At 52.4% G+C, this 15,478-nt stretch overlaps 1 protein-coding gene and 1 pseudogene across 1 annotated transcript; one reads left to right on the top strand and one right to left on the bottom strand.

Moving 5' to 3' along the window:
- Positions 1-280: 280 nt before the first annotated feature.
- Positions 281-10,473, bottom strand: Ajuba (ajuba LIM protein). The gene is made up of 8 exons (NM_010590.5): positions 9,044-10,473; positions 6,204-6,305; positions 4,578-4,645; positions 4,413-4,475; positions 3,189-3,319; positions 3,057-3,108; positions 2,288-2,356; positions 281-1,868 (listed from the first exon to the last, which is right to left on the bottom strand). Exons 1-8 carry the CDS (start codon positions 10,074-10,076, stop codon positions 1,743-1,745), a joined length of 1,644 nt encoding a protein of 547 aa, NP_034720.2. The 5' UTR covers positions 10,077-10,473; the 3' UTR covers positions 281-1,742.
- Positions 13,888-14,193, top strand: Rnu6-ps1 (U6 small nuclear RNA, pseudogene 1; annotated as a pseudogene).

The following is a 15,478-nucleotide window of genomic DNA, read 5'->3' on the forward strand; positions in this document are numbered from 1 at the left end:
AGTGCTGGGATCAAAGGTGTGCTTCTGCACTCAAGAGACCCTGCCCATGTAATTCCCAGAATGGCTGGCACAGTTTTAGAATAACCCTCAAGGGTGGGTCTTCTGTCCTCAGGTCAGTCATTTCCAGACTCACTTGTTTATGACACAATCACATTTTAACAATGTGAATGGAGAAGCCAGACCAAGGCGAATCCATAGAGCCCCTTTACATCTTCAAGGCATAAGGCTTCAAGGATTGAAGCCATAGTGAACAGCAAAGAAGAACCACAATACACTCACAAAGTGTCTGCATCAACTGTATTTACTGCTAGAATTTCAACTTTTTCTTTCTTAAGTGTCAGAGAAATAATGGCATAGTAGGAAGACACCCAAGGAGGCAGGGAACATTTGTATCACAAAGTGCCACAAAGTTGATAAATGTAGGTTGCTAATAACTCTGAAGTAAGCCAGGCGTGGTGGCGCACGCCTTTAATCCCACGCTTGGGAGGCAGAGGCAGGCGGATTTCTGAGTTCAAGGCCAGCCTGGTCTACAGAGTGAGTTCCAGGACAGCCAGAGCTATACAGAGAAACCCTGTCTCGAAAAACCAAAAACCAAACAAACCTCTGACATACTCTTGATGAACAGGCAGGAATCACTGAATGCTCAGTGCAATGAAAAGAACAAAACATGTAGGCAGCTATAAGAACACTCAGTAGGGGACAGGACTCTTGGCAACCTGGTCATCAAATGAACTTGAGTTCCAGCCAGCAAGTGACCTGGCTTTAAGACATCCTGCTTAAGGGGAATTCAAGTTTCAGCCAAGCGGCTAGAACCAAGTCAACCTATTTTTCTTCTCTCCAGCTTCCCCAATGCCTTGAGTGGTGGGGTTGTAACAGGTCAGATCCAATGCAGGATCCCTTTTAAAAAGGGGTCTCAAAAGATAGGCTACTGCTAGGGAACTAAGCGTAAGTCACCTGAGAAAAGAGGAGTAGGGAGGGAGGTGCACAGGCACACGTGGCTACAATGTATCCACATATGCTGGGCTACAGGCTCAGTGCACTTAAACAGGGGGAGTGGGGCTAGCCTGATGCTTCAGGGACATCCTACTCACCGGCAAGTTTCACATCCAGAAACCTGCTCATTTCTTCCCCCAGAAGAGCAAAACAGCAACCAGGGACAGGCCCCAGTTAGCCTCCCCAGGTCCCTGAGAAACAGGCAACACAGGCAGCAAGGTCCCCCAGAGCTGGTCCCAGTCCCAGCAGACAGACACGGGGAGCTCTCTAGTCCTTAGGGAGAGAGCCAAGAAATGGCTCATCACAAAGTCCAGGGCTTCCAGCCCTTAGCGCAGACAAAGATAGGATCCCGTGGGAAAGGTTCCACTGACTCCATGCATAGGGTACAACAGACTGGGGGTGGTTTCTGTGATGCCCTCATGTGATCCAGCACCAGAACATTGTGTGACGTATATAGAAACATACACTGGAAAAATACATTATAATCTGGCGTTCAGGAAGTACTGAAACCCGCCTGCGTGTGCTACATCCCATCTACTGTAGCACAGGCTGCACGCAATGAACACCAGTCAACTCTCCCGGCAACCAGAAGGTTCCTCCTCCGCAGCCCATTTGGAATGTTAGGATCTTTGGGTCTCTGGCCTTCGGGGCCTCCCCAGAGACCTCTTCACAAGGATTGCAGAATACACTCCTTGCCTCCGCTGGCCAGAGAGTTTCTCCACAGTGGTGGTGGCAGCAGTAACGTCAGCTCAGATATAGTTGGTAGAGGGCTGCCGGGCACTGAGGCGCTGCATGTGACAGCCGTGGCAGAGCAAATGTCCATCAAGAGGGAAACAGCAGCAACCTTCCTCGTCACTCAGCTGCATGCGGCAGTCCTAGGGAAGAAGGCAACTGGTTCACTTCCACCCAGGCTCCCTACCCTGAGGCCATCCTGGGAGACTCCGGGTGACTGGACAAGTGAGTGGTAAGGCCCCAGGGAGGGTGAAGGGTGAAAGGGTGGACTTGAAGTGAAAACCCGAGAAATACTTCTTCTGGACACCAGGGGTCGCTGCAGCAGCAGAAATCATGAGACAAGCCCCATTCCAGCAGTTCAGAGGCTGGGGAAGCCAGATTCCAGATTTAAAAAGAACTAGGATTAGAAAGAAAAGCTAGAGGACAAGAGAGACTGGACATAGGTCACTGCAGTGTCCTGGTTTTCTGTATCCTAAATCCCTCCCACAGATGCCCAGTCATTCCAAGAATCCCCCTTCCAAATTCCGATTTCCCCACATCATCCCCGAACCCCAACACTTACCTCACAGTGGTAGCACTCAAAGTGATAATCACGGTCCATGGATATCACCCTCACAATGTCCTCACAGCCCTGAAACACGTAGAGTCCCATGGGGGATAAGCAGAGCATGGTGTCCCCAAATCCCCATCCCATACCACAGAAACCCTCCTGCTCCATCAAGAGGGTTTATAAAGGCCTCTTCCCGCAGTTAGATTCCACGTAGCTAACATGTAGCTTTGAGATCTTTTAAGCAACTCCTACCAGAATGCTACCCACTACCCTGGCACTGTCCATGCCTCCAGGCCTCTAGCTCCCCTCCACACACAGGGGCTCAGCCTTACTTGCTAGCTTCCTCCTGCTGAGAAGCAGGGGGGAGGGGGAGGGGCAGGGGAAGGCAAAGGCTGAGCACAAGCCAATATAAGGAAGAGGCTGTAGCTTTTCCTCTAGACATACCCTCTCCACACACAGCTCAAATAATCCCTGTCCCTTTTTTTTTTACCAGTTTAAGGACAGTTTCACCCCTTTTCAGTCCCTGTATCTGGTGACCTTGACTTCCAAAGAAAGCCTTGTTCTCTGTACGGGGGACAGAAGATATGGAGCCTGGGCCCAGCTAGTCTAGGTCCGGATGTTTAGGTCAGGGTGGTGACCCCAAGAGCAGAGTCACACGGGAATCTTTCACAGAATGCACATTCCTTCGAAGTGCCACTTCCCAAGGGCCAGGCTGCATGTCCCCATCTCCTCCCCAGAGGCGGCAGCGCTGGCCGCCCCGAGGAACTCTGGATACACTGACCTCTGAGGGGAGGATGGGTTGTCCGCAGGCTGCACATTTCGGGGCGTAATTTCTAAAAAAGAAGACAGTGATAAGTGAGGCTGAGGACTCCCTGGGCCCAGGCCCACATTTCCTCCCAGGGGTCAGACTCACTTGTGGTAGTCGGTAACACAGTACACCTGGTTGGAGAAGTCCACAGTGAAGGGGACGCCGTCCAGGCACTTGTTACATACGATGCATCGGAAGCAGCCCGGGTGATAGGACTTCCCCATGGCCTGGAGGATCTAGCTCACAGGGCGGGCGGGAGAAGGATCAGTGTCCCCACAGCCTCTCTCCAGCTACCCATCACGTTCCTTTCCACCACCAACCCCACCCCACCCCCAGTCCTCCTAGAAGAATGCTACCTAATTTGAGGGGACCAAGGAGTCTTTCTTGGAGACAGGGTCAAAAGTATCTTAAGACTGGCCTTAAAAACTCTATGGAAGCCGGGCGTGGTGGCGCACGCCTTTAATCCCAGCACTCAGAAGGCAGAGGCAGGCGGATTTCTGAGTTCAAGGCCAGCCTGGTCTACAGAGTGAGTTCCAAGACAGCCAGGGCTATACAGAGAAACCCTGTCTCGGGAAAAAAAAAAAAAAAAAAAAACCCACAAAAACAAAAACAAAACAAACAAACAAAAAAAACCTCTATGGAGCCTGGCAGCAGCAGGACAGACCTTTAGTGCTAGCACTTGGGAGGCAGAGGCAGGCTGATCTCTGTGAGTTCCAGGACAGCCAGGACTACCTGAAAACCCAAAACCAAGAAGAAAAAATAGAGAGAAAACCCAAACCTCATCACCGCATAGCTGAGGATGGCTTTGACCCCGACACCCTCTGCCGCACTACGGCTGGTTTGCGCAGGGTTGAGGATGGAGCCCAGGCTGTCTTGTGGCATTCGCTCAACTAACAGACCACCCCTCTTTTTTATTACAATTTGAGGTGGGTGCCAGAATGAATTCCTTTTGTCAGTTCTTCCCAGGTAGCTACTAGACAGCAACAGTCAAGGATCATGGATCCTGTAAACCTTAACCCAATTCCTTCTTCTTATACAGAAAAGAAAGCTGAGTTCCAGCTGTTTCCGACCAGTAGCAGAAAAGGGAGCCGATTCACGTAGCTCAGGCTGGAGGGCAGCTGTGTCCAGAATCAGGGAAGGGACAGATCACAGACGCCCTTGGAGGCTGAGACTACGGACTGGCTCTCACAGGGGATCACCGTGAGGCAGCTTTGGGGAGGACGGGTAAGAAAATGACCATCTAGCAAAAGGCTCTCTATTTGCAATGCCACTAGTTCTTGCCCTTCAGGCCGGTGGCCCCCAAAACCCAGCTGAAGGGGCGTTCCTTACCTTCTCTAGAATCAAGTGGCCGCAGACACAGCACTTCTCAGCTGCCTCCTGAAACCCTGAAAACTAGAGAGGAGACAGGACAGAGTTACCACGCTGAAAACTGTGATGGAACCCGCCGGCCGCCGGGGTCCCACTGTGAAAGCCAAGCCTCGGCCCTTCACTCACCAGATAGTCTTCCTCACAGTAGACAGAGCCATTGACGCTGTAGAAAGCCTTGCACCGCAAAGTTCGTCCTAGAAGCAGCAGAGGAGGCGCTGGAGGTTAACGCTGGAGCCCCCACACAGGGCTCTTCCTCTTCTGGCCCCTGCTCCCCAATCCTGACAGGACATTTGGACCTGGACTTTATTTAAAGCTTTCCTCCTAAGTGTGGTCTATTTTCCCTTCCTAAACAAAAACCCCATATCCATGTGACAGAGACAGAAAGACCAAGAGTTTAAGGTCAGCATGGCCTACACACAGTAAAGCCTGCCTCAAAGGAAAAAAAAAAATCCAGTACGATACAATTCCAATTGGCTTTGGCTTCATTCCAGCGGAACAACGTTTCTGCTCCTTCCTCCTCTAGCTCCTGTGTCTTCAATAGCTGTCTGCCACCCACACCTCCTCAGGGCTCAAGGCATGGGGAGCCACCTAAGAGAGAGCCAAGGTCAGGCCAGGCTGGTGTACCTGCTAAGAAGCTCTGACTAGACTAGGTATTATTTGATTTGCATGGAACACTGGTTCCAGGCCTTAGCCTCTGGGATGTTTTAGCCCAGGATTCTTCATTTCACTGTAGCCATCCTATTCTCACGCGTCTGTCTAGCCTCTGTGGTGGTCAGGGCATCTTTGGAAGCTACTGCTTTGTTTGAGGGCTTCAAGGAACACAAGTCTTTGGGGTCAGAGGCTCCTGGGATTTTTTTTCCCCAACTCTACATGGCAGACCATTTTAGCCTGACACCCATGAAGCTACTCCATCGGATCTGAAGCTACTCCAACGGATCTGAAGCTACTCCATCAGATCTGAGCGGTCAAAGACAGCAAGAAGAACAGAGTGCAGAAGGAGAAGGCTCCCCAGTTCCAGTTCTGCTGGGGGGGGTCGTCGAGAAAGGCTCACTTTCTGACATGGGAGAGGAAAAGAGGGGGCACACCAGGAAGAGGCCTAAAGGAAAGGGCAGCCAGATCAGCCCAGAGAGATGCAGGCAGAAGTGGGGGGAGGAAGGGAAAAGCTGAGTGGTAGAGTCAGACAGGCAGAGATAGGAGATTAGAGGGTTAGCAGGAATCAGACCGGGTAAGCAGTGTGGAAGGGATAATGAGAGGTGAGGGAGGGTGTGGGGGGGGGAGCACCCCCACCGAGGGCCTCCTGAGCTAACAGCAGCAGCAGACATTCCTCCGGTGTGATGTCATCAGCTTGGCATGGCCCGATGGCCTCCACTCTAGTGAGGTGGCTGAACTCTGACCAGCCAAGAGAAAAACCCCCTCCCGCACCCCCCAAAGCTCCCCATTCCCCCAGCCCACACCCCGCCCTTCCCACATTCCAGTCTTTCACCGTCGCCCCAGGCAACTCTGCTGCCCAAGACCAAACCTCACCAAAGAAGAGGTGGGGCTGGAGCCCAAAGCTGGGCCGGCAGGGAGGCACAGGAGAAAGAGAGGTTCAGAGGACGGAGCAGGGAGGCTGAGAGACAGCCCCGGGGGAGGACAAGGCAGGTAGCTAGTGCTCAGACAAGGGAATGGGACAGCCATGGGTCCTGGCAGGTGCTCCTTTGCATCAGGGTTTGGCCGGTGGGGGTGGGGGGCTTAAGCTGCAGGTACACTCACCACAGGAGCAGCAGACAAAGCACTGGGTGTGGTAGAGGCTGTCCAGGGCCTGGCAGGCATTGCTCTGCCCATAGATACCTTTGTTGCACTTGATACAGGTGCCTGAGATAAGAAGAGTCGGGGGGACAGTCACACTCTTATCTCCCCAGCCCAAACCCAAGCAATCATCCCCAAGCTTTCTTGCCTGATGTGCCAAGGGGCACAGTCTCCTTTGGAGAAGATAGGGTAACTAGAAACGGGGTGCAGGGGGAGGGGGTTTGGAGCTGTAAGCTCAACCTGTAGAATGCTTGCCTACCATGGAGGAAGCCCTGGATTCCATCCCTGGCACCAAATAATATGGGTGTGAGAGTGGCCGGCGCTCAGGATATAGAGGCAGGACAAAGGGAGCTCACCTTGGCTACCCAGCAGGTGAAGCCTGAGATCAAGCTAAGACCCTGTCTCAAAACCTAAAGAGAGAAGTAGGATGCGGCACGCTCTTGACTAGGCAGATCCATTCTTATCAATTACCGGATACTCTTCAAACACGTCTTTGGTGCTTAGCATACTACCTAATTTATTTAAAAAACGGCTAAGTTAAAGACGCTTTGTTTCACACAGGGGCTCTGCAGCACCTGGGGGGCGTGAAAAACTTCCTAAAGGAAGCAACCCAGGCCCCCTTAAGTCTTTCTGGGAGTTCAGTTTTACCATTCATAAAACTTGATCTGGCCTAGCAATGGGTTTTTTATGTAGATGGGCCACGTGAACACTCCTGTACTTACTGCTAAGAACATAGTTGGGTCTTCAGGGACGAGGACTGTATAGGACTTGAGGGGAGGGGTCGGTAGCAGACCCTACCTCCTTCCTGCCCCGTGAAAACAGGGCTTAGCTGCTCTTCCCTGGCACTCTCCACTAAGCTGCATACATACACCTGGTTCTGGAACCAGCCTTTCCTGGGCGTGTTCTTCCTTCCCTCCACTCCCCAATTCCAGGCCCATGACTGAGGGCTAAGACCTGTCTTTGGGGAGCAGATCCCAACGGGCCTGCCCCACCTCTCCCCCTCGGCACAGTGCCACACTCTCTGCCTGTTGGGGCCCATCCCAGTCTTTGCCCAGGGGCTCTGGGAGCTGGTGCAGCAGCTGCAGCAACTGATGGGCCCAGGCCTGTTCTGCTCCCACCCTCTGGCAGCTGGGCAGAGCCGAAGCCAAGGAAGAGGGCCCCTAACCAGAGGCAGCAGGAAAAGGGTTAGCATCAGGCTAGCACTAGGACACAGAGCTGCTTGTAAGGGGCTATCAAAGGAGGCAACCTGGCCTCATTTCTGAGTTCAAAAGGTGTGTGTTCTCTCTCAGGATCAGGGAAATTTGCCCAAGACTGCCATGCCAGGGGGTCCTGGCAGAGCCTTTCTGTGGGAAGCCACAGATACTGTGGAAAGAGGACGATGCTCAGGCACGTCTGCCTCACCTCCACTCACAGAGCATCCACACCTAGCTTCTTCCTGCCACTTTACAGCACTTTCTGAGCCTTTCTTACTTTGGGCTCTGATGGCTTAGCCAGTGAGGCTTCTTTTCCCAGCTCACTCTTGGGCCTCAAAAGGAAATTCCTAAATGGGCCCTGCTACTGTCTCCCTTGATCAAAGTGATTTATATCGTCTGCCCTGCGTCCCCCCTTCCCTAGAAGGTGAAAAAAAAGGTGTGTGTGTATTGAATTCTAGCCTACTAAGGTTCTGCTGCTACCTTTGAACTTCCAGTTATCCTTCTCTGGGGGGGAGGGGGGACGACTAGCCGTGGGGGGAGGGGCAAAGGAACTTGAATGCTAGGGGAAAAAAATCGAGGTTACTTGGAAAACTGGAGACCCCCCAGAGTCCAGGGGCGAGTGGGAGTACACATTTAAATCCTGACTACTTTTTATAATTAAGTAATGTCTGTGAGTTTTGATAACACCCCACCGCCCAGCTCTAACAAGCGATCGACACTTCTTTAAAATTTCGAGTATTGGAGAGAGACCATGGCCAGGTTTCCTCAACAGGAGCAGGGAGGCAGGGCTACTTCCTTCTGGATGCTGGTCAAGTTATGGAGGGACTCAGACAGGTAAAACTTGGTAGTCATACGGAATAGGTGTAATGGTCTCAAGCGGGGTCACTGGTTTTGCCCTGATTTCCGGAAACTGGTGAAAACAGGCGGATAGGTACTGGCCTATTTTAAAAGGCCACCAGCACACACCTCACCATCAGGACTGGGGCGGGACCGGGCAGGACTTGAATCCTTGCTTTCCTATCAGGCTTCCCTATCAGGCTCCATTTCCCCGACAGCAGGCAAGACTGCGCGGGAGCTAGCAAACATCCCCCAACGCAAGCACACGCTCCCCACCCCTCCGCCTGGCGGGCGTCGCCCACGGCACCTGGAGCGCCAGGGCAGGAGTCGGCACGCACGCGGCCGCCCGCCCCGCCCCCCGCGCATTCCCCGAATTCCTACGGGTGGAGCAAGGAGCGGGTGGGGGCGCGGCACGCCGGAGCTTGCAGGAGCCCAGCCGCGAGGGGGGCGCGAGAGGATGCTCTCCTGGCCCCGCAGCGCCTCCTCCTCCTTCCGAGGCCTCCTACTGCGACAGGCCGTCGTGCCACGATGCTTGAGAAAAATGGGACTCCCGAGAAAAATCAAGAGTTGAATTTGTCAGGGATCATCAGCCTGGTTCCATTAGAAACCTGGCTGGACTGAGCAAGTGCTCTAGGGTCCGCCCTTTTCCATATTAGAAAAATCTGGGGTCTCCACCTGCAACTCCCGGCCCCAGCAATTTGTGCTGTCGGGGCGATGGGTAACCGCACACATTGACCGGTCTCTCGGTTCCCTAGCTTCTTCTTTCCTACTTACCAAAGTAATCTTCTCTGGCCTCTGGCTCCCGTATCCGTGATCGGGAGGCCTCTGGAACGAAGGGACCAGGAGACTCCTCCAGACCCGACGGCTCAATCCCCGAGGGTTCCCCGCGAGCACCCGCTTCTCGCCCACCGGTAGCCACGGTCAAACGCAGCAATGCTGTTAGCTCGTCCTGGTAACGGGCCCCCGCGGCGCAGTCCCCGTAGCCTGTAACCGAGTGTCGTCCGGGTTGCGCCCCACGTCTCTCCAAAGGACCCGCTGTTCCCACCACGGCTCCGGTTAGAGCTCCGGGGCTGCCCAGGGCCGGGGGGTACGAGTGACGGCTCTCCTGGCAGCCGAATCCCACGGACCGATGGGCACATAGTCGGTCCAGGGCAGCGTGGAGCTCCGGGTAGGCGGACGGAGCCCCTCCAGGGTAGCCCGCAGGAGCAGTGGTCAGCGGGAGGCCGAATAGGCACGGCCCCGCGGGCAGCGGGCTCCCGTGGCGCTGGTCGTAGCCCATGCTGATGCCGCTGGTCCGATTGCTGCACGGCCGGCTACCTCCGGCTCCGCTGGCCCCGGCTCCGTCCAGCAGCAGGCTGCCCCGGGGGCTAGATGGCTTGCTCGCATCGCTGGCCGAGCTACTGGCGAAGCTGGAGCGAGGGCTAAGGGCTGGAGCCGTGGTCTCCAGCCGAAAATCAGGAGGCGACGACAGAGGCAGAGGCAGGGCTCGAGTGGGCGGCGGCCCCCCGGGAAAGGACCCTTCGAAGCGCTGCGCTTCAAAGGAGCCGCGTGCGTTCCGCTCGGCGTCCAGGGGCCCTTGCTCCCTGGCCGGTTCCAAAGGTTCATCTCCAGGCCCCCCATTCGCTCCACGGTGTCCTGACTTCCTAGGTCCCCCCAACCCGCTTAAGCGTCCCTTGCCTGCTCCGGGGGTCCCATCAGACCCAGACCGGCTCGCTTCGCCCTTTCTGCGGCCGAACTTGGCGCTGCCGGAGTCCGAGAGTCTCAACTTTTCTAGCAGACGACTGGCTTTCTCCCCTAACCGTTCCATGCCCACGGATCTGGGGCCTGCAGCCCCCTCCTCGCCCGGCACGCTGCAGTGTTTCGGCCAGAGGCCGGGCTCGAGTTCCCCGGGGCTCGGATTCCTGGGATGCAAGTCACTCACGGGGGCTCAGCGAGCGGCCCAGGTGCCGGGTGCCCGCGATCCCGAAGCATGCCCCAGCGAGAGGGTCCGCGCGCGGCTGGCAGGGCCCACGGTAGCGGCTGTCCTCCGCAGGTCTGTCCACGCGTCCGCTCGCGCCACCGCCCGCCGGCCCGGCCCGCCCCCCTGGCTCTCACTTGCACGGACCCAACTTCTCCAAACTTTTGTCTGCCTGGCCGGATCTACTTTCCGGGAAGGGCGGAGCGCGGTGTGCACCCCGGGTTGAGGTGTCCGCGCAAGGATTTCCTGGGCATCACAAGCAGGGAACTGTGGAAGCTGCCTCCGAGGTGGAGAGCTGCAGACAGGACGTAAAAGGTCAAGGGGCAGATTGGGCAGCTGCGTCCACAAAATTCAAGAGTTTAGACTGGGGGAGGGGGAGTGAAAAGGAACTCTTTGTTTACAGTTGGAATGCGCGGAGGGGCACTGTGGAATGTATCCATCAACGTTGGGAAGAAAAGGGCTTGTTCTACAGAAATATCGTGATACTGTTCCTAGAGTGAGGACTGCGGGGGAGACGGTGAGAGATGTCACAGAAGTGATAAGACAGGGGGCCAACCGTAAGAGGAAGATGAAAGGTGGATATGTAGGAGGTCCAGAGACCCGTGTGTAAAGATAGCTCTGAGAGGCAAGGAGGCGCAGGCAAGAAGTGTGGGAGCTGCAAGACCAACGAATGCATAAAGCAGGGAAAGGACAAGTTGGTCCGGAGACTTGAGAGACAAACAGATAAGCTGCAATAAAAAAAGCACTTTCTAGCCCCATGATTCTCTGATGGTGGAGTGGGAGGATACGAGGTTTATGTGCTTATATGAAAAGAAGCGAGGAAAATAACAGGCTGATCCCTGTCGCTAGAGGGACAAGAGGAAGATTTAGTGTGTACATAAAAACACGGAGAAAGGTTTTGGACTAAGGCAACCCTAAGGGCAATAGAGCGAGACACGGGAAGAGACACCCCCTGGTGTTGAGAAGTGAAACTTTTAGCGAGCATTTTAGGTGGCTAGAGATCAAAAAGTGTGATTTTTTCAGGCAAGGTTACACTCTCCCAACTCCGACCCTCTCATGGCTTCCTCATAAGAGGCTGATGGCAGAGTGGACAGCCATTCTTAAGGGGAGTGGACTAGATAAATGTTGAGGGTGGAAAGGGGTAAGACGTAATAATGACCAATGATCAAGGAAAGACACGCTTGACTAAAACCAGAACCAGGCAGCTTTTGTTTTCTATCCAAAAATAACACCTCAGATGGTGAGAGATAGGAAATGGTGGGAAATTACTTTCTTTCCACCCACCCCCAAACGGGGTGGGGGTGGGGGTGGGGGTGGGGTTCCTCTGGGTAGTCCTGGCTGTCCTGGAACTCACTCTGTAGACCAGACTGGCCTATAACTCAGAGACCTGCCTGCCTCTGCCTCTCACGTGCTGGAATTAAAGGTCTGGGCCACCACATCTGGCTTCCTTTTTGTATTTAGGGTCTATGAAAATGACACGCACACAACTCATGCATATTATTTTCATTTGTATATTTTGAGAATCTTTTATAATTTTATATCCCTAGGGAGTGGGGAGGAGAAGGCAGGCATTGCGTACCTATTCACAGCACTGAGAAGTCTGAAGCCAGGAGAACAGATGGTTTGAGGTCGGTCTGGGTTATGTAGTGAGTTCTAGGACAGCCTGTGCTACATAAACCTTTCTCTCAAAACAAAAAGGCCAGGGATTCTGACACTGCAATTAACCCAGGCACTCAGGGAGGCACAGGCAAGATGATCTGTGAGTTCAGTGTCAGTCAGGGCTACGGGGCGTCCCCAAACCACACCAAAAGGACAAGGAAACTGACCTCTTTGTCTAAGTTGTATTTTAACTCAGAATTGATTTCTCTAGATAGCCAGTCTGTCCCTGGTCAAGACTACAGCTTTTCTCTGATCTCTAAATTTTCCTCTGAGGCTAAAAACATCAGTAACGAAGTAACCTGTCAGGTTGCAACCCATTGTGGGCAGCTTTTTCACAACTAGCATGAGGGTCCTGCCCAACCCCCACCCCTACCCCCTGATGCAAGGATGATTGAGGGTCTTCCAGGGATGTCTGAGGTCTCAGCACACCTCTAATATTTAGAAGTTTTGACTTTGGGGGTGAAGAGGAAAGTGACCCTGTTATTTAGTTTTTTGAGATGGGGTCTCTCTGTGTTATCCTAGAATGGTATGTAGAGCAGGCTGGCCCTGAATTCAGAGATTCTCCTGTCTCTGTCTCGCAAGTGCTGATTAAAGCTGTGTACCACCACCCTAGATGAAAGAGAAGAGGAAAACGTAAGAAAAGTTTTGAAGCTCCTAAAAAGGCCTACCCAAAGTCTGGCTTGGCTACAGTGGGCATAGCTGGGACGAACAGCTGGGGTAATAGGAAGCAGAAACTTCCTGTTAGAGGACAAAGAGGCGCCCTGATGGAGCACGCCCCACCCAGTAGGCTCATGCCCTCAGGGGAAGTCCAGCCTGGGGCTGGAGCTCCAGAAGCAGCCCTCTTTTATTTATTTTTGATCATATTTATATTTGTTTGTGTGTATCTGTGTGTGTGTGTGTATGAGTGTGTGAGCACGTGCACGTGCACTTATGCAAGCACACCCCTTGATGCTCATGTGGAAGCCAGAGGACCACTTACATTTCTCTTGCTACCATGAAGGTCTTTGGGTTGTCATGCTTGCCAGCAGAGCCACTAAGTCACCATGCCCTTTGTTTTGATACAGAATTTGACTGTTGTGAGAGCTGTCCTCAAAATCAAATCCTCCTGCCTCTGCCTCCTGAATGCTAGAGCTTCGGGCACATGCTACCAGGCCTGACTTTAGCAAGCCTTCTTCATCACCAAAAACTGTAATAATACTCTATATACACAGCTGGCTTCTTTTTTGTTTTGGTTTGTTTTTGTTTGTTTTGGTTTTGGGGTTTTTGGTCTTTTGAGACATGGTTTCTCTGTGTAGCCCTAGCTGTCCTGGAACTTGCTCTGTAGACCAGGCTGGCCTGGAATCCAGAAATCTGCCTACCTCTGCCTCCTGAGTGCTGGGATTAAAGGTGTGTGCCAGCCACCACTGACCAGCTGACATATCTGACTTCTTCTTCTTTTTTTTTTTTTAAACCCCCAGCATGCTGTCATTTGAGATTTATTTGTTTATTTATTTGTTTATTTATTTATTTATTATATGTAAGTACTCTGTAGCTGTCTTCAGATGCACCAGAAGAGGGCATCAGATCTCAGTACGGGTGGTTGTGAGCCACCATATGGTTGCTGGGATTTGAACTTAGGACCTTTGGAAGAGCAGTCGGGTGCTCTTACCCACTAAGCCATCTCACCAGCCCCATATCTGACTTCTTAACCCAGACTTTTTTGCAGTTAAAAACTCAAATGACAGGGGCCAGAGAGATGGCTCAGTGGTTAAGAGCACTGACTGCTCTTCCATAGGTCTTCAGCTCAATTTCCAGCATCCAGATGGTGGCTCACAACCATCTGTAATGGGATCCTGATGCCCTCTTCTAGTGTATGAAGACAGCTACAGTGTACCCATATACATAAATAATTATTTAAAAAAATAAATAAACAATCCTCCCCCGGAGGCTGGAGAGATGGCTCAGTGGTTAAGAGCACTGACTGCTCTTCCAGAGGTCCTGAGTTCAATTCCCAGCATCCACATGGTGGCTCACAACCATCTGTAATGGGATCTGATGCACTCTTCTGGTGTGTGTTGGAAGGCAGCTACAGTGTATTCATATAAATAAAAATAAAAAATAAAAGTGCTCGCTTCCGCAGCACATATACTAAAATTGGAACGATACAGAGAAGATTAGCATGGCCTCTGCGCAAGGATGACATACAAATTCGTGAAGCCTTACATATTTAAAAATAAATAAATAAATAAAAATAAAAGAACCCTCAAATGACAACCTGGTGGTGGCAGCACCTTTAATCCCAGCACTCAGGAGACAGTGGCAGGTGGATCTAAGCTTGACGCCAGCCTGGTCTACAGAGCAAGTTCCAGGACATCCTGTATTGAAACACCAGAAAAGCAAAACAAAAACACCTCAAATGACTGGCCAGGTGTGACAATGGGTACTTGTAGTCCTACTATGAGGAAGCTGGAGGCAGGAAGATCATAAATTCAAGATTTGCTCTTAAGTTCAAGATAATAACACCTTGTCTTGTCTCAAAATAAAAGTAAAGAGAGGGCTGAGGGTATAGCTCAGTGGGGGTTACTGCTGACTCTGTATTTGGTTCAAAAGTCAGTCTCTAGTGCCACAAGAAATAAGCCAATGATAACCACCCCATGCTAATGCTAACACGTCTCTTGATAGCCTCGGAAACACCCAATATTTGTGTTAACTTGAGCCCCTCTCCCCACGCATGCCTACAACCACTCTTTGCTGAGAAAGAACCATAGCGCTCTCTCTCTCTCCTCCCCTCTCTGTCTCTCACTGTGATTTTACTTAATGGGTGTTTTGCCTGTGTGTACGTCTGTACCCCATAAGCATGTCTGGTGCCCAAGGAGACCAGCGGAGGGGCCTTTGGACTTGGAGTTACAGGTGGTTACGAGCTGCCATGTGGGGGCTGGGAAATGAACCTGGGTTGTCTGGAAGAGCAGCCAGAGCTAACTGTTGAGTCATCTCTCCAGACCATTTTCCTTCTCATCTTCAAGCCTACCCAAATCCTGCAAGCCTCGTTGTATCAATTCTGCTTCCTAGACACCTCGGTTGCTTGCCCGCCCTTCCCCATCCCCCACCCTCACTACCCCAATGGCAGGACACAGTCAGGCTTGCTTCCCAGCCCTCTTCTATCCTGAGGTCAAGAGAGTCATACCATACACAAAAATGATCGTCTCGTCATCTCAAGCGTTTCAGTGAGGGCTGTGGTGTAGCTCATTTGGTAAAATATTTGCCCATTACACTGGAGGCCCTGGGTTTAACTTCCAGCACCACGAAAAACCAGCAGGGTGACATGAGAGGAAGAAGCACAAGGATTGGGGACTGGAGGTTATCCTTGGTTACATGATGATTTCAAGAGTGAGCCTGGGCTACAGGAAACACCCCTCCCCCACATTTCCAAACCAAATTAATTCCTCTCTGTAATTTCTTGCTGCCCCTCAGCCAACGACTGTATGTCGCTATGTGACTTATGGTCTCCTGGCTCTTTCCTTGGCGTCATGTCCTCCTCTAACCATCTACAGAAGAAGCAACCCTTGCCTGCACTCACTCTTGCCTCTGGACTTCTGTGCCTGGTCTGTTTGGCT

Source organism: Mus musculus, chromosome 14 (assembly GCF_000001635.26).
Source record: "Mus musculus strain C57BL/6J chromosome 14, GRCm38.p6 C57BL/6J".
NCBI classification, from domain to species: Eukaryota; Metazoa; Chordata; class Mammalia; order Rodentia; family Muridae; genus Mus; species Mus musculus.

Bases quoted from the DNA above. Each gene is read 5' to 3' on its own strand.
- Ajuba (NM_010590.5), bottom strand. From the start codon at position 10,076: ATGGAACGGTTAGGGGAGAAAGCCAGTCGTCTGCTAGAAAAGTTGAGA. The intron at 6,306-9,043 runs GTAAGTAGGAAA...TTCTTATCTCAG, and splicing joins GGCCAGAGAAGATTACTTTG to GCACCTGTATCAAGTGCAAC. The intron at 4,476-4,577 runs GTGAGTGAAGGG...TCTCCTCTCTAG, and splicing joins ACTGTGAGGAAGACTATCTG to TTTTCAGGGTTTCAGGAGGC.